The sequence below is a fragment of the Macaca fascicularis genome, chromosome 15 (genome assembly GCF_037993035.2).
Source record: "Macaca fascicularis isolate 582-1 chromosome 15, T2T-MFA8v1.1".
NCBI lineage: Eukaryota > Metazoa > Chordata > Mammalia > Primates > Cercopithecidae > Macaca > Macaca fascicularis.
The window spans coordinates 64,166,818-64,188,741 of NC_088389.1; the positions used below are offsets into that span (position 1 = coordinate 64,166,818).

At 39.6% G+C, this 21,924-nt stretch overlaps 1 protein-coding gene across 13 annotated transcripts in view; it reads right to left on the reverse strand.

Annotated features, from left to right (window-relative positions):
* UNC13B (unc-13 homolog B) overlaps positions 1-21,924 on the reverse strand; it is a 235,883-nt gene that overhangs the window by 126,050 nt on the left and 87,909 nt on the right. For all 13 annotated transcript variants that reach the window (XM_074017186.1, XM_074017187.1, XM_005581386.5 and 10 more), the window contains one exon: positions 18,911-18,968. In XM_074017186.1, coding sequence (XP_073873287.1) covers positions 18,911-18,968 — 58 coding nt within the window. The remainder of the gene's footprint in view (positions 1-18,910; positions 18,969-21,924) is intronic.

The window sequence follows — 21,924 nt, forward strand, 5'->3', positions numbered from 1 at the left end:
ATCTACAAGCTCTGGAGAAAGTAAATTTCCAACCTGAAGAAAAAGGATGCCATCTTCCAGAAAATACTGCAAATTACACTCTCTTTCAACGATCATTGTTTTTTGTTTTTTTGTTTTTTCCTCCTTTATTTTTCCTCTAAAGACTAAATTGTCTTCCCCTAAAACCTGGATGGGATGAGGTTCCTCAGGGGAAAACAACCAAGCATCACTCCCTGAGTGCCTAACACATCAGACAGCAAAACTAAGAAACCAAAGACTGTGTCCCTACCCTTGCAATTCACCAGTCTCATATGAGGGAAAACACGATCGCTCAGGGAGCAATGATAAATCTAAGAAAATGTTTTGAGTACATTACTAAACCATACTAAAGGATAATGATGAGTGGTAGGCTAATGGGTATTAGTTCCATTATTATGCTCTAAAACTTTTTTATTTTACATTTATTCTTTCATAATTCAGACAAAAAGAACAATTTGGCCTCTGTGGGAGGGAAAACAATTATCATTGAAAGACATTGCATAACTAAAATTTTGACTCAGTTTTTAAAAATAAAAATTAAAATGTTAGGGGAATATACACGAAACTGTGAAGAGTAGTTATCCCGGAGTGGAATAGAGGTGGGAAATTGAAGAGTACTTTCACTTTCTATATTACACATTTCTGAATCATTTGAAGACTTTTATAGTACACACGTTACATATTTCTATTTTTAAAAAAGTTTAAGAAAGGGACTCAGTATGTTGGAAGAGGAAAAAAATAACTCTTCACAACACCACAAAAAGTGACCACTACAAATTCAAAATTAGTGAGGAAACTAACACATTCTATGGACATAAACTGCAGAAGTTCTTGACCCAGGAACAAATGTGTGAAAGTCATTCTAGGAGGGTGAGTGCAGACAGAGGAAACATTTCTATCGTATTCAAGGCCAGGATTTTGGGAAACAGATCTTTGCTATGGAAAGCAATGGGGAAAATAAAATAAACCATCTATTTATTCACTATTTTTTTTTTTTTTTCTGAGACAGGCTCTCACTCTGTCACCCAGGCTGGAGTGCAGTGGCATTATCTTGGCTCACTGCAGTCTCAACTTCCTGGGCTCAAGTGATCCTCCCACTTCAGACTCCCAAGTAGCTGGGACTACAAGCACACACCACCACATCAGGCTAATTTTTGTATTTTTTGTAGAGAGAGGGTTTCATCATGTTGCTCAGGCTGGTCTCGAACTCCTGAGCTCAAGCAACCTACCCACCCTAGCCTCCCGAAGTACTGGGATTACAGACACAAGACACTGCACCTAGCCCCTGTGGCTTTTAAATAAATCCTTAGAACATAGTGAGAACCCAAAAAGGACATTGATCAAGAAGTATTCAAATCTCAACTATAAGTTAGCTGTGGACATTTTATTGTAGTATATGGTACTCTAAAACCAATTCAGGCCAGGCACAGTGGCTCACACCTGTAATCCCAGCACTTTGGGAGGCTGAAGCAGGCAGATGATTTGATGTCAGGAGTTGAAGACCAGCCTAGCCAACATCACGAAACCCTGTCTCTATTAAAACTACAAAAATTAGCCTGGCGTGGTTCTGGGTGCCTGTAATCCCAGCTACTCGGGAGATTGAGGAAGGGGAATCACTTGAACCCAGGAGGCGGAGGTCACAGTGAGCCGAGATCACACTACTACACACACCCCAACCTGGGCAACAAAGTGAGACTCCATCTCAGAATGAATGAATGAATGAATGAGTAAATAAAACCAATTCAAAGGATGGAAAGAATAATCAAAAGATCTCTCTGATGTATATACCTGTATATTCAAACAGCAGTAAAACTTCTCAGATGATTCACAAGAAAATGCTAATGATGATTACCTCTGGGGAGAAGACTCAAGTGGCTGGAGAATAGGAACAGGAGGGAGACCTTTTATTATACTCTCTTTAATATTTTAAAACGTTTATACCAAGTATATTAGCTACTCAATAAATGAATTAATTTTAATTAAAGCAAAGGGCAGTAGCCACATAAGAAAAGCACATGTTTCTGAATGGCAAATTATATCCCATGAGATTTTTGCCATCACAGGGTGGTGGTACAGCAGAAAGAACACAGACATTTGAGTCAAGCCGACCAAAGTTTTAACCCTAGTTCACCCATTTCCTAGAAACAAGTGATGCAGAAAAAGATAACTGGTTGGGAGACTTGGGAGAAGAAAAGACTCTGAGCTGCTCTTCACAATACCATGCAAAGTGGCCATTAAGAATTCATAACTTGGCCGGGCGCGGTGGCTCAAGCCTGTAATCCCAGCACTTTGGGAGGCCGAGATGGGTGGATCACGAGGTCAGGAGATCGAGACCATCCTGGCTAACACGGTGAAACCTCATCTCTACTAAAAATACAAAAAAATTAGCTGGGCGTGGTGGCAGGCGCCTGTAGTCGCAGCTACTCGGAGGCTGAGGCAGGAGAATGGCGTGAACCCGGGAGGTGGAGTTTGCAGTGAGCCGAGATAGTGCCACTGCACTCCAGCCTGGGCAACAGAGCAAGACTCTGCCTCAAAAAAAAAAAAAAAAAGAATTCATAACTTTATCCAGCCAAGGTAAAGAAAAGAAAAAAAAAAAAAAGAATTCAAAACTAACAAGAAAACCAATACATTCTACAACTTTAAATCACAAATGACTTGAGAACACAGAATTTTAACCCAGAGGACACTGAACAAAATGCTCCAAACCCATGATATCTATTGAAGTATGATTTTACAGTATGACAAAAAATGATTGGGAAATTATGGAGCTGGACATCTTTTTTATGAGAGAGCACTGCAATTTGGATGCAGCCAAAGGCCAGCTGGTGTAGGGACTAAATAGCCCACTCATAGGGCCCTAAATTTAAGTGAATAGCATACATATTATATTATGGCTTCAAGAAGTGGATGCATTTACAATTAAACCCAAGGTAGCAATGTCCCAGAGGAACCTGGGCATCAGGAGAGAGTTCAATAATCTCTCAGGTCTCCCAGGATTATCTTTGGCATCTGTCCCCCAAATTTCATTGTGGGGCATTCTTTATGAAGGCTGTCAGAAGTCCTAGCAGGCCGTGCTAATGTCTTCAGAGGGCCTGCCACAGAATAGGAACATGTCATTACAAGGGGATACAGAGGACAGATTTTCTGAGTTCTGTGCCTTCAAAATTCAGTTACAGTGAGAGATTCTGGTTCTCTTTAAGGCATTATTAGGAACATGGATTAATCTACTATACACTCTTGAATCTGTAAGACATGCAAATTCTTGACTGGGTGAGGTGGCTCACACCTGTAATCCCAGCAGTTTGGGAGGCTAAGGCAGGAGGATCACTTGAGGCCTGGAGTTTGAGACCAGCCTGGGCAACATAGTGAGACCCCCATTTCTACAAAAAAAGAAAAGGAAAAAAAAAAAGAATGCTAGTATTAGTTGAGAGTGCGAGGCCACAAAGCTGTCTAAGAGATACGTCTCTAAGAGATACGTCTCCTGATAGGCAGGGGTTATCAGCATGGTGCCTACTGTCATATGGAAAATAAGTAATACAGATACAGATTTCTAGCCAGGCTTCTTTTTTACTTGGAGCTGTGTGAGGTAGTTAGGTCTGATCGTCAGGAAGCACTAGATCCTCTCAAGATGGTGTCCTCTGGCATGAAATAGTGGAGTGATAGTCCCATACTCTACATGACCAAGCTTTGACACAGTAATTGCCACTTGGGTCAGCTCCCTCTGGCTGTGGTGGGTCCAGAATAAAAGAAAGGTATCCTGGACCAAAAACAAGTGGATAACATTTCCTGTTCTACTGAAAGTCCATAAGACCCAACTAGGAAAGCAAGTCCTAGCCTCCATTGAGAGGCAGCCAACACAGCCCACAGGCCTAAAGCTAGTCTTGTTTCTGGTAGGTGTGAAAATGAGACTAAGGGAAGCACTGGCACTACCTGCCTAGAGTTTTGTTTGTGGTTGATTTTAGTTGGGGATTATACCATCATCACTTGTAGAGCAGGCAGGAACCTAATCTTTCAAGTGGGGAATACCTACTTACATATACAGTATGACCTATTTCTCTGCCTCCCCAAACAGGCAGAATATTAGAAATAAGACAGGTAATAGAGTGGCAGTGAACAGTTTTAGATGGAGACCAAGAACAATAAGAGGCTATAAGAGGAGTATTTGAATATGGTGCACACTAGGGATATAAGTATCAGGTCCAATGGCTGAAAAGTAGTGGAAAGCATTGAAAACCTACTGCTTCCCATCTAAGAATCAACAAATATCAATGCAATGGACACTAGGACCAGGACATTTGACAGTAAGAGTTGAAAATGAGGAAGGGTAAGTAATTTTATTAAACATGCCTCTTTTGGGTATGCTGGTAAAAGAAATTCTTTTGAAGTTTGTGGTGGTCAAATAATTTGTCACAACCCAACAACTAAGCAGTACATTACTGGCAATGCTTCTGAATGTTTGGTCACTTGTTATTCATGATGTGACTCACATCCAACTGTTCTGAACTGATTCATTCTTCAAGAAAATTTTTAAACAATATGTTGGGTTATGCCCTGTTTTACTAATTTAAAAGAATGATTCATACTCAGGATATTTTGGTTTATGATTTGTATAGATCACTAATTATAGGCAATACTGTAACAAAACCAGTGAAACAAACCCTTAACAGATAACCAGAAAAATCTCTTTGAAACTCCAAGGTGGGCTATATCTCAAGCAAAAGTTCAAGCTATCTTTGAGATCATAATATATATAGAAATAACACAGATCCCAGAAGCTTTTTGTTTCAGACATGGTAAGTGGTTAAGGGAGGCTTTAGGGATATCATCAATAAAAGGTACATCACAACTCTAAAAGCTACTTAGAATTTTCAATGAAGGAATCACTGGTATTGTTGAACTAAACTATGTCAATCTCCACAATAAATTATCATTCAACTAAGTCTCAAATTCAAATTTAAAAAGTGAATCTATGATAACTTCCTTCTGTATTGTCCGGTTTGGGTCATTTTAAAATATTTATCCCTTTTAAAATTGTCATAAAATAAATGCATGTTCTTTGGAGGAAATCTGGAAAGTACAATAAAGTATAAAGAAAAAATAAAACAGGTCAGGCGTGGTGGCTCACGCCTATAATCCCAGCACTTTGGGAGGCCAAGGCGGGTGGATCACTTGAGGTCAGGAGTTTGAGGCCAGCCTGGTCAACATGGTGAAACCCTGTCTCTACTAAAAACACAAAAATTAGCCACGTGTGATGGTAGGCGCCTGTAATCCCAGCTACTCAGGAGGCTGAGGCAGGAGAATCGCTTGAACCTGGGAGGCAGAGGTTGCAGTGACCTGAGATTGTGCCACTGCACTCCAGCCTGGGTGATAGAGTGAGACTCCATCTCAAAAAAAACAAAACAAAACAAAACAAAAGCTTACTTATAATCCTACCACTGAAAGCCATTATTAAAACTATATTTCCTTGTGGTTTTTCTATGTATATATGTATATAATTTATTTTTTAGATAACTGAGATCATCTTAATCAGGTTAGGATCCTATTTTTAAAAACTGATACATATATTTCCTATATCTTAAAAAATTATGTAAAAGTATACAATTCCATCATATGGAAATACCATAATTATCCATACTTCCTTTCTTTGTAATTTTTCACCATTATAAATAAAACCTATACATAAATCTTCCTTTGTACCTCTAGTTATTTTCCTTGAACCCTTCCTAGAAGCAAAATCACTGAGTTAGAAAGGTTGTACTAATTTACATACCCTAGCAGTATAAGTAGTCATCTCACCAAACCCTCATCAGATGCTAAATCACTTTTGAATCAATTCTCAATTGTAGCCAGTGATACTGTCATTAATACAGTGGGTGGGCAAAGCAGACATGTATAAAAACTGAAAAGAGCAGAAAGTTGTTGAACTTAGCAGTAGTCAGACTGTTTGGTATGGCAACATGGTGTGTTGCTACATTATTTGACAAGATATAGGTAGAAATATTATCCTTATTGAAGAGTGAAGTGTGAATACCTTAGAAAGTTTAGGTATGTTTGGAAAAGGAACAGACCAGTTTATCTCTCTAGCTCAACTTCTGACCATTTAGCCTTGTAGCTAAATGTTTATATTATACTGATACCATTTGTTGCAAGATTTGTATCAAATATGCAAATCAGATTGCACAGCCTCAGAACAGCTCTATAAATTGAGGGGCAAAAAGACCTGCAAAAGTAAACATGATGTACTGAGGCTCAAGCATGCAAAAAGCCGCATGCATCTCTTGGTATCTGCTACCAACTCCCAGCTGAGGCCACATCTGAAGAACATATCCTAAAAGAAAGTATATCCACCTTCTAACGTGAATATATAAAATCTAACCTGCTAAAAGGAAGGAAAGTAATGGGAATTTGTGGTGGTAGTAAGAATGATTTTAACAGAGATGCAAAGGCAATTTAAGCGGGGCCGGGGGTGTGTCTGTCTGTTTTTTTTTTTTTTTTTTTTGAGACGGAGTCTCACTCTGTCACCCAGGTGGAGTGCAGTGGCATGATCTCAGCTCACTAAAACCTCCACCTCCCAGGTTCAAGTGATTCTCCTGTCTCAGCCTCCTAAGCAGCTGGGATTACAGGCGCCCGCCACCACACCCAGCTAACTTTTGTATTTTTAGTAGAGATGGGGTTTCACCATGTTTGCCAGGATGATCTCCATCTCCTTGACCTCGTGATTCACCCGCCTTGGCCTCCCAAAGTGCTAGAATTACAGGCATGAGCCACTACACTAGGCCAAAAATGCCTTTTTAACACATGGTCTTAGAACAACTGGAAATCCACATGCAGAAAGATGATCTTCACTCAAATCATAGCACATACAAATGCAATATGTGAACCTTGATTAACTTCTACAATGGTACAAAAAGGACAAGAAAGTTTGGGGGAAAACTGGGGATACTTGAATACAGGATAGATATCAATGACATTATAAAATTGTGTTAAATTCTTGGTGTGTTGGTGGTTTTGTAATCTTATGTGAGTTTATATTCTAAGGTTAAAAAAAAAAAACTTTCAAGAATCTTAAAGACTGTTGTCTTATTGTTGGTAATAGCACTGGGTATATTAATCCTAAAATTTGCTTGTGTACATTACTGGACACAGCAAATGAATAAATAATTTGGTGTTCTTGGGAATAGAGGTTCTCATTGGAAGATATATATGTATGTGTGTGTGTATATACATGTGTGTATATATATATATGTGTATATATGTGCATAATACACACACACACACACATATATATATTTATATGAGAGAGAGAGAGCAAGAGAGAGAGAATGAAAAAAGACCAGGAAAACCTTGTGATAAGGGTGTTAATTGGTGATACCAGTATGAACGTAGTGTGTTTCCTAGTTCCATCCAAAGAGCCAAGAAGCAAGAGCCCTCCTGTAGCAAAGAGCAAAACTAGTGCCAAGATCTTGATTTCTAAATACCATTCCCCACTAAAAATAACCAGGCTCATTGGAGAAACGACTTATTCTAGGACTGAGGAGGCAAAGTACAAGATGAACTTGGAATATTTTGTACTAAGGAAGGAAGGAAGTGGTCAAAGAATGATAGGGCCATGTCAAAATGACACAGGATCCAGTTAAAAGGAATACTCACAGGTCAAATTCAGGACAATTTGAGCATCAAAGAAAATGGCAGAACAGGATTACAAAACACTGGGTAAAAAAAAAAATCATGTGTCCATAGTGATACTCATTTTAAAAGAGGGATAGGGGCCGGGCGCGGTGGCTCAAGCCTGTAATCCCAGCACTTTGGGAGGCCGAGACGGGTGGATCACGAGGTCAGGAGATGGAGACCATCCTGGCTAACACGGTGAAACCCCATCTCTACAAAAAAATACAAAAAACTAGCCGGGTGAGGTGGCGGGCGCCTGTAGTCCCAGCTACTTGGGAGGCTGAGGCAGGAGAATGGCGTGAACCCGGGAGGCAGAGCTTGCAGTGAGCTGAGATCCGGCCACGGCACTCCAGCCTGGGCGACAGAGCAAGACTCCATCTCAAAAAAAAAAAAAAAGAGGGATAGGGAGTATGAGAAGAGCGAAAGCTCTTCTTTACAAAAGACTGACAACTACTCAGTATAATAAAACTGTGACAGTGACACAATAAGAAATAAATATTTGGTCTCTGACCCCAGTTCTTGGCACACAGCTTCTAAAACCCTTTTAACTCCTTGATAGGGATAAGAAGACTGTCTTTTGTTATTCATAATAAGCCCCTTTCAATCATACCTGAGTTAGTGCTAATATGATAACTCTTGGAGGATAGAGGCTAGTTGCCACAAGAACCAACTTTGTGATTAGAGGGTTAGAACTTTCAGTCCCACGCCACTAACTCCAGGGAGAAAAGAGGAGCTGAAGGTTGAGCTAATTAATCACCAATGATCAATGATTTAACCAATCATACTTACATATGATGTGTCCATAAAAACCCCAGTCAAAGGCGTTCAGAAAGTTTCCACACTGGTGAACAAAAATGCACCCACAAGCAGGGAGAGTAGTGCACCCAAAACTCCACAGGGACAGAAGCTCCTGTGCTCAGACCCTTCCAGACTTCCCCCAGTGTATCTCTTCATCTGGCTATTTGTTTGTATCCTTTAAAATATCCTTTTAATCAATCGGTAATACCAAATTAACTGTTTGCCTGGGTTCTGTGAGCCATTCTAGCAAATTATCGAACGTGAGGAGGGGTTTGTGGGAACTCCAGTTTATAGCCAGTTGGTCAGTAGTTCAGGCAGTAACCTGGGATGTATGACTGGTGCCTAAAGTGGAGGGCAGTCTTGTGGGACTGAGCCCTTAACCTGTAGGGTGTGCACTAACTCCACATCTCTAGTGTCAGAATTAAGTCATGGGACACTCAGTTGATGTCAGCAGAGAATTGCTTGGTATGGAAAACATACTTGGTGTCAGAATTGTGCAAATATAGAGAAACCGTTTTTTCCTTTTAAAAAGGAATGACAGAATTAGAAAACCATCATTTTGCAACCACAGTGTAATAATAAATTTAGGCAATGATCATAATACATCCTAAAACTAATGCATGGAAGTTTGTTTAAATAAAAGCAGTGTACACACAGTCTCAAAGTATCACTGCCACTACAGAGTTACAAAGGAGAAAAATACCTTTGCAACAAAGAGATCCAGAAAACATCATCTGAACTAATAATTAACATCAGCATCACAAATAAAGGGACAAACTGACATCACCTGTGCAGTAACCTGAATCTAATTATGAGGAAATAATCAGACAAATCTAGATTTTAGGAAATTTTTTTGAGATGGAGTCTTGCTCTGTCACCCAGGTTGGAGTGCAGTGGTGCAATCTTGGGCTCACTGCAACCTCCGTCTCACAGGTTCAAGCAATTCTCCTGCCTCAGCCTCCCGAGTAGCTAGGATTACAGGCGCCCGCCACCACACCTGGCTAATTGGCTAATTTTTTGTATTTTTAGTAGAGATAGGGTTTCACTGTGTTAGCCAGGATGGTCTCGATCTCCTGACCTTGTGATCCGACCGCCTCAGCCTCCCAAAGTGCTAGGATTACAGGCATGAGCCACCACACCGGCCAGGAAATTTTGTTAGGACAATTTAACTAGATCCTTGTCAGCTGTCTTGCACAATGTCTATGTCAATGTGGGATCCAGAAACCTTTGGGAGAGCAACTGTTGGTGAAGAAAGGTTACTCCTTCCCCTCTGCACCTCCTGGGGAGGGGAAAAATGAATATTTCTCTGCTCTGAATCCAAGTGAGGAGGAGCTTCACAATTCACAAAGGTTAGGGATGCCTACAAGAATGGGAGTGGAGCCAGAGAGGTTGGATGTCTGTTTGGACAGGAGACTTGCTGATGTGAAATGTGTACCTATCTAAGCAGCCAAAGAGGACAGAGGAGGCAGGGCTGGGAGACGGAGAAGAGAATGGAACTGCTTGCCTATATCCTTTGTTTCTCAGGGCAAGAATAAGTGAGTTCCCATGGGTCATATGAATTCTGTGGAATGTGGGTGAGTCTGAGTTATCTTGATATTTCCCCATTCAAGAAGCCTCTAACTAACTGGATACCGCAGCAACAAGCTAAGTACATCTTTTGGTAGTAGTCAATAGCAGGACAAAAGAAGTTAATCCAGAGCAATCACTCACATAAGACCCCAGGGAGTCCCCAAAAGTAACATTTGGAGACTTACACATGCACCCCAATGAGAAAGCCAGCACTTACCTACTCCTCAGAGGGGAGGAACAACCAAGCAATATCAGCCAGAGAGGCAACAATCACCAACAAAGAGATCAATGTCTCCTAGGAAAACTAATGTTATCACTCTTAGAACACATCTTCATCCTTCAGTCTCAACGTAAGTCTTGCCCCTGTCCCATGAAGACTGCACTGAATACTGACACAGCATGTGAATAAGACACTGCAGTGTTTCTGCACATGTAACCCAGAACTTAAAGTATAATAATAATTTTGAAAAAGACACTGCAGTGAAGTGACTGCCCATGGCATGGATACGTCTTTGTGAACTGGCATTCATCAACACAGTCCAGGTCTCCTCCAGTCCTTAGTCACTAGGACACACAGAACACTTCTGAGAGAGACATCTCTTATTCCTGCCCAAGTGGTTCCAATAGGACCAGAGGCTCACTTTCCCACTTTTAGAAAGCCCAAGACTCATTTTGGAGCAGGTGCAACTTGGAGCATAGGAATCTCTTTGTGATGGTCCATCTGCCTAAGACACAACACCTAGCCATCCCCTCTTTGACTCCTACTGCTTCACCAGTGCCCTAACACAGAAAGTAGACACAAGGTCCCAATGTATCTACCCTGGTCACTTACTTACTTTCTTTCCTCATTCTCCTTGCATTTCTCTCTCCTCCCATTCAAGTCAAAAGAAGCTCTTCTTAGTTAGAAATTGGGAGATTCAGGTGAAACTCTGTTCCCTCTCATAATAGTTGTCCAGAACATTTTGTATATTCTCCTAAAATCTTAGGCTTTGCGAAGTTAAAACCACAAAGATCATTTCTTCTGCTCTCTGCCTTTCCTGTCTTTGAACAAATGGGCACAAGTCAGCCTAAATGCTAGAACTGGTAATAATATGGGGGATAGAAAACAAACGGACATAATAAATCACAATAATTACCCTACAACATTTTAAAATAAATATATCACAGTAACAAACGAGACAAAAACTTCACAGAATAAAAGTGAGTGCAGAATATTGTTACTGAATGTTAAAAGAGAAAGGTTTGACTTGAGACAAAATATTCGGGAAAAGCAGACTGTCTGCCTCAATACTTTTAAAGAATTCCATCACCTTTAAGAGTATATACAAATAACTGGGTATAGAGTCACACCTTTTTTCAATTTTTTAACTTATTTATTTTTAAATAGAGACGGGGTCTCGCGATGTCGCCCAGGCTGGTTTCAAACTCCTGGCCTCAAGTGATTCTCCTGCCTTGGCCTCCCAAAGTGCTGGAATTACAGGCATGAGCCACCACTTCCAGCCAGAGTAACTCTTGTATCAAAGGGAGAGTTTCTTTAGAGCAGTAGCCCAGTGATTTCTGAAAATACTTTGGAAACATCTTATAAATGGCTGCAGAGGATTGATCCTAACACACTGGGTAGTGGAGGGGCCATCCATGTGAAGGAATCTGAGGACTAGGAAGCAATAGAATCACATGATGCTACAGCTAGAAAAGTCCTAGAGATCATCTAGAACACCGCCTCCATTTATTACTTCAAGAAACTGAAGTTGACAGTGGGATGACTTCCAAAGTCAGAGAGAGACAGCAGCAAACCCAGGTTAAGAACAAGGACTCAACTGGGCTTAGTGGCTCAATGCCTATAATCCCAGCACTTTTGGAGACCAAGGCAGGCAGATCACTTGAGGTCAGGAGTTCAAGACCAGCCTGGCCAACAAAAATACAAAAATGGGCCCGGTGTGGTGACACATGACTGTAGTCCCAGCTACTCAGAGGCTGAGGCAGGAGAATCACTTGAACCAGGGAGACAGAGGTTGCAGTGAGCCAAGATTGCGCCACTGTACTCCAGCCTGGCTGACGGAGTGAGAGAGACTCCATCTCAAAAAAAAAGAAAAAGAATGAACAAGGACTCAATTACTTTTCTTAATAATAACTTTGTTTTTAATTGTAGAGATGGGGGTCTCACTCTGTTGCTTGGACTAGTCTTGAACTTCAGCCTTAAGCCATCCTCCCGCTGCAGCCTCCCGAAATGCTGAAATTACAAGCATGAGCCACTGTGCCTGGTCAAAAATAACTTTCAACTATTAAGAACATTTAAGGCCACAATCCCATATCCTAGAGACAAATTTGGTTAGTATTTTGATAATTATTTTCCTAATAATTTTTCTTATATTATATAGATGCATTTACAGAAGTGTATACATGTGCTCAGGCTGCCATAACAAAATAACATAGGCTGGGGAGCTTAAACAACAGAAATTTATTTTCTCACAGTCTGAGGTCAATATTCCCACAAGGAATATTGAAAGCCCAAGGTCAATATTCCCACAAGGTTTGGTTTCGGTGAACATCTCTTCCTGGCTTGCAGATGGTCACCTTTTTGCTGTGTCCTCACATGGTGGAGAAAGCAAGTTCTCGTGTCTCTTCTTCTTAAATGGGCCCCAGCCCTATTAGATTAGGGCTCCATCCTAATGACTTCATTTAACCTTTATCACCTCCTCCCAAGGCCTATGTCCAAATACAGTCAAATTGGGAATTAGGGCTTCAGCATACGAATTTGGAGGGGACACAATCAAGTTCATAGAATTCTGCCCTAGCCTCCCATAATTCATGTCTTTATCACACGCAAGATACATTCATTCCATCCCAACAGCCCCAAAAGTCTTAACTTGTTCAATTTCCACTTCAAAGTCTAAAGTCCCAAGTCTTACCTAATTATCATCTAAATAAGACTTGAGTGATCTTGAGTAAAGAGTCATCCTAAAGCAAAATGCCTTTCCAGCTATGAACCTGTGAAACCAGACAAGTTACGTGCTTCCAAAATAAATGGTAGGGCAGACATAGGCTAGACATTCCCATCTCAAAAGAGAGAAACAGGGAAGAAAGGAAGGGGTGACAGGTCCTAAGCAAGTTCAAAGCCTACCAAAGTGAATTCCATTAGATCTAAGACTCAAGAATAATTATCTTTGGCTTGATATATCTATCTCCTTGGCTTTTCAGGAGCTGCCTCGCTGTGATAGGCCTGCCCTCTTACATAATGAAGTAAATGACCTTGCCCCCAGGTCCGTGCTGAGGGTGGCAGCCCTGATGACCTCTGTCACTTTGAGGGTAATTCTTTCCTTTCCCTGGAAAACAGCACAGATTCACAGTCAAATAGCTCTATGGTCCAGTCTTCTAGAACCTAAGAAGTCCAGCAGTCTTCCTTCACTCATTTCTCTCCTCTTGCATTTTACCATAAGCAGTAAGGGAGAGCCACATCACATCTTCAAAACATTGCTTAGAAATTTCTCCTGCTAGATATGCAATTTAATTGCTCTCAGGTTCTACTTTCTACAAAACACTAGAACACAAGTCAGCCAAGTTCTTTGCCACCTTATAACAAGGATCATCCTTCTTCCAGTTATTTCCTTATTAACTGTTTCTGAGACCTCACAAAAATTGCCCTTAAAATCTACACTCATACCAACATTCTGATCAGGATTAATTATACATTCTCTAAGATGGAAGTTTTCTCTGTAGCTCTCCTCTTTTCTTTCTAAGCCCTCACCAGAATCACCTTTCATGCCCATATTTCTAACAATAACCCCTTTATGGAAATCTCAGTTTTTTCTAGCATGCACCTCAAAACTCTTCCAGCCTCTACCCATCACCCAGTTCCAAAGCTACTTGCGAATTTTTTGGTATTTGTTTCACCAACGATCCATCTCTTAGTACCAAAATCTGCAGCAGTTTTCTTGGACTGCCTTAACAAAATACCTTAGACTGGGTATCTTAAGCAACAGAAATTTATTTCTCACAGTTCTGGAGGCTAGAAAGTCCAAGATCAAGGGGCCAGCTGATTCAATTCCTGGTGAGGGCTTTCTTCCTGGCTTACAGATGGCTACCTTCTTACTGTATCCTCACTTGGTAGGGACAGAGTTCTGCTATCTCTTCTTCTTATGAGGGCACCAGCCCTATCAGATTATGACTTCACTTAACCTTTATCACCTCCTCACAGGCCCTATCTCCAAATATAATAATATTGGGGGTTAAGGCTTCAATATATGAATGGGGGGTAGACACAATTAAGTTCATAGCAATGAGTCTTAAATTGCTTATGTATATATATACATCTATACACACACACTGAGGGTTTTAAGTTGACCCTTAAACAACATAAGCTTGAACTACATGGGTCCTCATATGGATCTTTTTCAATGAGACACAGATAGAAAATGCAGGATGTGAAACCCGCATATACAGTGGGCCAAGTTTTCATATAGGTGGGTTCCTAAGGGCCAAGTGAGGAACTTGATTATGCACAGATTTTGGTACATGCAGGGGTCCTGGAACCAATCCCCCAAGTATACTGAGGGATAACTGTAATACTTTTTTTTTTTTTTTACCAAGTTTCACGAAAATGTTCCTATTATTCAAAGCATGATTTTTAATAAATGCATAATATTCTACCTTAATGACTACTATTTTTTACTGCTGTTTAACTATTAAGTCATTTTCAAATTTTGCTACTTAAATAATTCTGCAGTGAACATCTTTGTACATATATCTTTGTCTGCTGTGATGACTGAGGATAAATTTCCAGGAATTCAGCTGCTGAGTCAAAGTCTATTACTATTCAAAGACTTGGTACATATTGATAAACTGCTTCCCAGAAACCTGTAAGAATGTATACCCCCACCTGAAAACAGATTATAATTAGAATAAACTTTTTTTATAAATAAAAAAAGATCTATGTCATAAATGACCAAAAAGGCACAAATTTTTTTTTTTTTTTTTTTTTTTTTTTTGGTGAGACAGAGTCTCACTCTGTTACCCAGGCTGGGGTGCAATGGCATGATCACGGCTCACTGCAGCCTCCATCTCCCCAGGCTCAGGTGATCCTCCTGGCTCTGTCTCCCAAGTAGCTGGGACTATAGGTATGCAACACCATGTCTGGCTAATTTTTGTATTTTTTTTGTAGATATGAGGTTTTGCCATGTTGCCCAGGTTGGTCTAGAACTCCTGGGCTCAAGTGATCCACCCATCTCCACCTTGCAGAGTCCTAGGATTACAGGAGTGAGTCACAGTGCCTGGCCAGATTTTTTTATTATTATATTAAAGATTTGGCCAGGCGTGGTGGCTCATGTCTGTAATCCTAGCACTTTTGGAGGCTGAGGTGGGCAGATCACTGGAGGTCAGGAGTTCAAGAACAGCCTGGCCAACATAGTGAAACCCTGTCTCTACTAAAAATACAAAAAAACTTAGCTGGGAGTGGTGGCATGGCCTGTAGTCCCAGCTACTTGGGAGGCTGAGGCATGAGAATTGCTTGAACCCGGTAGGCAAAGCTTACAATGAGCCAAGATCATGACACTGCACTCCAGCCTGGATGATGGAGCAAGACTCCTTCTCAAGAAAGGAAAGAAAGAAAAAAGAGAAAAGAGAAAAGTGAAAACAGAAAAGGATAGGAAAAGGAAAGGAGAAGAAAAAAGGAAAAGGAAGGGAAAGGAAAGGAAAGAAGGAAGGAAAGAAAAGAACAAAGAAAAGAAAAGAGGGAAGGAAGAAAAGAAGGTAGGTTAAAGAGGACAATAAATGAAATGTATGGTTATTGATTAGATCATGGCGGGGGAGGGCTATAAAAGTATATCAAAGAGATATCTGCGCTCCTATGTTTGTTGCAGCACTGTTCACAACAGGCAAGATTTGGAAGCAGCCTAAGCTTCCATCAGCAGATGAATGGAAAAGGAAAATGTGGTACATAAACACAATGGAGTACTATTTATCCATAAAAAAGATGAGATCCTGTCATTTGCAACAATATGGATGGAACTGGAGGACATTATGTTGAATGAAATAAGCCAGGCAGAGAAAGACAAACTTCACATGTTCTCACTCATTTGTGGGAGCTAAAAATTAAAACAATTGAATTCGTGGAGACAGAGAATAGAAAGATAATTACCAGAGGCTGGGAAGGGGAGTTAGGGGTGGGAGGAGATTAGGGTTGGTTAATGGGTATAAAATATTGTTACCTAGAATGAGTAAGATCTAGTATTTGCTAGCACAATAGGGTGACTATGGTCAACAATAATTTATTACACATTTTTAAATAACTAAAAGAGTATAACCGGAATATTTGTAACACAAAGAAATGATAAATGCTTGAGGTGATGGATACCCCATTTACCTCAATGTCATTATTACACATTGTATGCCTGTATCAAAATAGTCATGTATTCCATAAATACCTACTAGGTATCCATAAAAATTAAAAATTAAATAAAATTTTTTAAAATACAAAAAAAGCTTTCAAAATATTTTGGGGGACAATTAGGGAGTTCTTAATATAGACTGTACTATAGACAATATTACTGTATCAGTCTTAAATTTCTTGATTGTGATCATGGTATTTCAGTTATGTTGACTTTCCTAGCTCTTAGCAGAAACATACTGATGTGTTATAGCGTGTGCAGCTTATATTCAAATGATTCATAAAATACTTGTATTTTTGTGTATGTATGTATGGAGACAGAGACAGAGCAACATGAGAGAAAAATAAGAGGGGGATGAAGGAAAGAGCAAATCTGGTAAAATGCTTGTCACTGAACCTAGTAAAGGGTAATGAGTGCTCTTGGTACTGTTCTTTCAACTTTTCTATAGGTTTTATTTCTCAAAATAAAAATATATGAGGAAGCAGGCAAAAGACAAGAATGGCTTATTCATAGAAAAATAATATAGCCTGTAAACATATGAAAAATATATGGGAATAAAGTTGCTTGATTATTTAAGGTTTTTTATTTCCTCCTGCCCTCTTGGCATTTGTGCTTTAATCACTTCAATTGCATTTCATCAATGAGACCTGGAAGGAGTAGGAAGTGAAATCTCAATCATTACATTTTGCTTCTCATTAGCAGTCCTGGAAAAAGGTTTAAAAGATTAAATCAATCAAAATGAACTCATTACAATGAGTTTTGAAAAGGACCTGTAAACCTGAAAACCTGGTTTTCAATTCAGATTCTTCTGACCTTTTGGCCCTAAATAGCAAAAAACAAAAGTTAGTAATAAATCATATGAAAAATAGGTTTTCTTTAAATAAAGAAAAAAAAATGTTCACCTCTACCATTGGCCTTTACTTTTATCAGGAAAGTGGGCCTATAGAATGTACCAAATTGAAGGCAACCAACGGATTCACAAACCATGGACAGAGGTTTTCCTTTTCAGAAACAATATGAAGGAAGCAATATAACACAGTGGTTCACACAGAGGTAGGGGCTACTAAGTCAGGTTTTCTGTGTTTGAATATTTACTTCACCAGTTACTAGCTATGTGATTTGTGGCGAATTACTCAATCTATTTATGCTTCAGTTTCCTGATCTCAAAAATGGGAATAACAGTAAAATCTGTCTTAGCAGTGTTGTGAAGTTTAAAAAAGTTAGAATACTTAAGGTCTCAGAATGGCATCTGGCATACTGTAAGACCTCAATAATGTTAGCTGCTATGATTTGTTTGTTTTGAAACACGGTCTTGCTCTGTTGCCCAGGCTGCAGTGCAGTGGCACAATCATGGCTCACCACAGCCTCGATTTCCCAGGCTCAAGTCATCCTCCCACTTCAGCCTCCCAAGTATCTGGGACTACAGGCACATGCCACCACACCTGGTTAATTTTTTTTTTTTTTTCTGTAGAAATGAGATCTCAGTATGATGCCAAGGCTGGTCTCAAACTCCTGGGCTCAAGCAATCCTCCTGCCTCAGCCTCCCAAAGTGCTGGGAACCATGCCTAGCCTACAGTTCTTATTATTGCTAATATTACAACAACAAATGATACAATCATTACCATCATCTTCAACTTATAGTTGATGGAGTTTGGCATAAGATTCAGAAAAAACAGAGTAACATAAAAGTATCACAATCCTCCCCCTACACACACACACACACACACATACACACATACACACATGTACACACATCACAGGTTGGAAAAGTGAAATAGATCAGACTCTAAGTCAGTCCTTTAGTGTCCCAAGCTGTTTTGAGGGAAACTGAGGAGAAGGTAACAATATACCAAAAATGTATGGCGCATTTCAAGACGTAATCTGTGTGATCTTAACAAATCAATCTCAGGAGAAATAAGTCAATCATTTATCAAATTTTGTTGAGGTATACTATGCATCAGGTGTTGAGTCAAATGCAAAGAACAGAAAATGGAACAATGTCTGTGTCTTTTAAAACTTTGTGTTCATGTCAAAGAAATATATATATGTCATATGATGGATGTGCACACGGAACAATGGAAGCACACAGGAGAGACCTAAGTTAGACTTGGGGGAAGCAGAAAACAGCACAAAGATTACCCAGAGTGATGATATTTAAGCTGAGCCTTAAAGAATAATAACAAGTAAACAGGGATAGAGGGGGTCAAATCATTCCTTCAGGGGTAGAAGCTAGCAAATGTAGAAAAAAAGATGAACCCTATTCCCCTGCCTATAGCCATACAAAACCAAAAAACTTCTGCCTAAAGCTAAAAGACAGACAGCCATCAGAGGAAGGCACCTGAACAGATGTGCTTCAGGAATATCTTCTGCTTACACACATGACATCCCCACCCTCCCCAGCTCAGAATAACCCATATTTGGAGAAGCAACAGAAGGCTACAATTAAGAGATGTGTAGACAAGTTTCTCACTTACAACACTGGGCGGCAGCAGTGGGCAATGGCTTCCTCTGGCTTTCTTCTTGACTAGAATACTAGAAGCAGAAAGGAGAAAATAAATAAATAAATACAATCAGAAGCCCAAGTAAGAGAGGGAAAAAATCACAGCTACCTATAAAAAAGTTTAGTGTTTGGAGACAAAATTTTTATTGAACAGAAACAGAACATCCTGCTCCTATTTTCTCTGTGTGATTCTGACATATAGGCCAGACTATTGGTTATGGCCCTGGCCAAGTGAGACAGGCTAAATACAGCAGGATAATGAAGAACTGTCCTGACCAAGGGCACCTGGGCACCCACTCAGCTCTGCCAGGCAGCTGTAGAAGGTTTGGCCTTAGAATCCTTAGAATATTTCACAGTCCTCTGAGTTTTCCTGGAGCTAATGTATAGGAGATTTCCCTATTCAGGTGATGCAAGTGACAACCTATCTGGGGTTGTTTTCTCATTTTTAAATAATAGTGCTTCTTTGCTCATAAGGTCACATGGGAAGCAAGTGGAACTGCTTACCTAAGCATGTGGTGCAGTATCTGGTATCTACAAGAGTTCCTCTCCCACTAGCACTGTAACCTCTGCCATCCCACTCACCATGACCACCACAAAAACAAGTACATGGTACTGAAGACATAAGAAAATGTTCCATAAAAGGAAAATAATTATGTCCAAATCTTGAGGATGGGCCCGATTTAGAAGGCAAAACAGAAAGAGAAAGGCACAAACAAATCAACAGAGTCTGGAAGACAGTGAGGATAGTCTGGTTCAGAGTCCATTGGAGAATTAGAAAAATATATCTTCGGCCGGGCACAGTGGCTCATGCCTGTAATACTAGCACTTTGGGAGGCCAAGGCAGGTGGATCACCTGAGGTCAGGAGTTCGAGACCAGCCTGACCAACATGGAGAAACCCCGTCTCTACTAAAAATACGAAATTAGCCAGGTGTGGTGGCACATGCCTGTAATCCCAGCTACTAGGGAGGCTGAGGCAGAAGAATCACTTGAACCTGGGAGGCGGAGGTTGCCGTGAGCCGAGATCATGCCATTGCACTCCAGCCTGGGCAACAAGAGCGAGACGCTGTCCCAGAAAAAAAAGAAGAAAAGAAAAATGTATCTTGGCCAGCAACTTGCAAACATGAGATTTGGAGTTCTCATCCTGACCTGGTCACTTATTCATAAGCTATGAGATCCAAGGCAAGTCAGAGCTTCTCTAAAACTATCAATGAACGAGTTACTTATTAACTCAACAAATATTGATTGAGTATCCACTATGTGCAAAGCCTTGTTCTAGGCACTGGGAAAACAGAATTTGTAAATCATGGTAAGAATTCGAACTTTTCTAGTGTGCTGAGAAGCCCTTTTGGGTTTTAAGCATGAGAGGATTATGATTTGATTATACTTTTAAAAGATCTGGCTGCTGTATGAGATGAACTGTAGGGAACACGAGGGGAAATAGAGTAATTATTGCAACAATCCGGACAAAAGTTAATGGTGTTGTACAAAACATTATGAGTATCAGTAGTTAAGAGCATTTCAAATGGTTGGGATCCAAAATACAAAGCACTTTTTGTATATAAATATACTTTATAAGCAATAAAGTATGGTACAAATGTCAGAGGTAGATAGTTATTACTAATTTCCACGGAGAATAAGAAAAGTCAAGCACAGTGCAAACAATATGATAGCACTAGCAAAACTGCGAATCACAAAAATGTTCAAAACATCTTTTTTTAGACAGATTCTCGCTCTTTCACCCAGGCTGGAGCGCTGTGGAGTTATTTTGGCTCACTGCAACCTTTAAAGCATACTTTAAAACTTATAAAGCAGTCCCCTTTGATTTGCCATTGATTTTGGTAGATACTCTTTATCAGATTAAGGAAATTCTATTTTTCTTTTTTATTCTCTAAATATTTTTGTCATGAAAAAGTATGGGGTTTTATCAAATCTTTTTCTGCATCTATTAGATCACATAGTTTTTCTCCTTTGATCTGTTTAATATGGTGAATTACATGAGTAGATTTTCAGATACTGAACTGGCCTAGCATTTAATATTCACCTGGACAGGATATATGTACATTTATATGCTAACATACATACGTATGCACACATATACATACATATTCACATATGAATATTACACACACTTATATGACAGATTTGGCCTCGTAATCTATTAATTAGGATTTTTGTCTCTATATTCATAACTGAAATTGGCCTATAATTTTCCTTTCTTCTACTATCCTTGTCTGTTTTTTGTAGACAGATTTTGTAGCTTTTTTCTTAGCCATCTTAACATTATTAATTATACTCTAGTTGGACTTAAGCTTTCTGTTTTGGGCCTGGAACAGATTCATTAAATATAGCTTCTGAAAATGTCTACTCTGATCTCTTAGGTCTGAATTCTTCTTAATACTTAAAATTTTGGGATTCCTCATGGTTATGTCTATGTACTGTTTATAAAAATCATAATTATTTGTAGTGGTTATTATTTATAACCAAGTTCTTTTGTTACTTTGGAGTGGATGTTTGACCTTCAAGATGTTTTGAACTTGGCTGGGCACAGTGGTTCACACCTGCAATCCCAGCACTTTGGGAGGCCGAAGCAGGTGGATCACCTGAGGTCAGGAGTTCGGACAAGGCTCTCCACTCTTACAATGTTAAAAATTATACTAGATGTCTTAGTCATTGAATGTTTTAAATAAAAGGTCATGAGAAACAAGAAAAGTCTGAGAAAATATCACAACCAAGAGAAGCCTAAGGAGACATGACAACTAAGTGTAATGCAATATCCTGGATGAGATCCAATAACAAAAACAAAAAAGACACAAGGTAAAAACTAAGGAAATCTGAATAAACTATGGAATTTTAGCTATTTTTTAGCTAACAATAAAACAAATAAAAAATACTCTTTAGCTAATAATAATGTATCAATATTAGTTCATTAACTGTAACAAATGTATCATACTAATGAAACTGCCTTTGCAAAAATCATAACTAAGGAA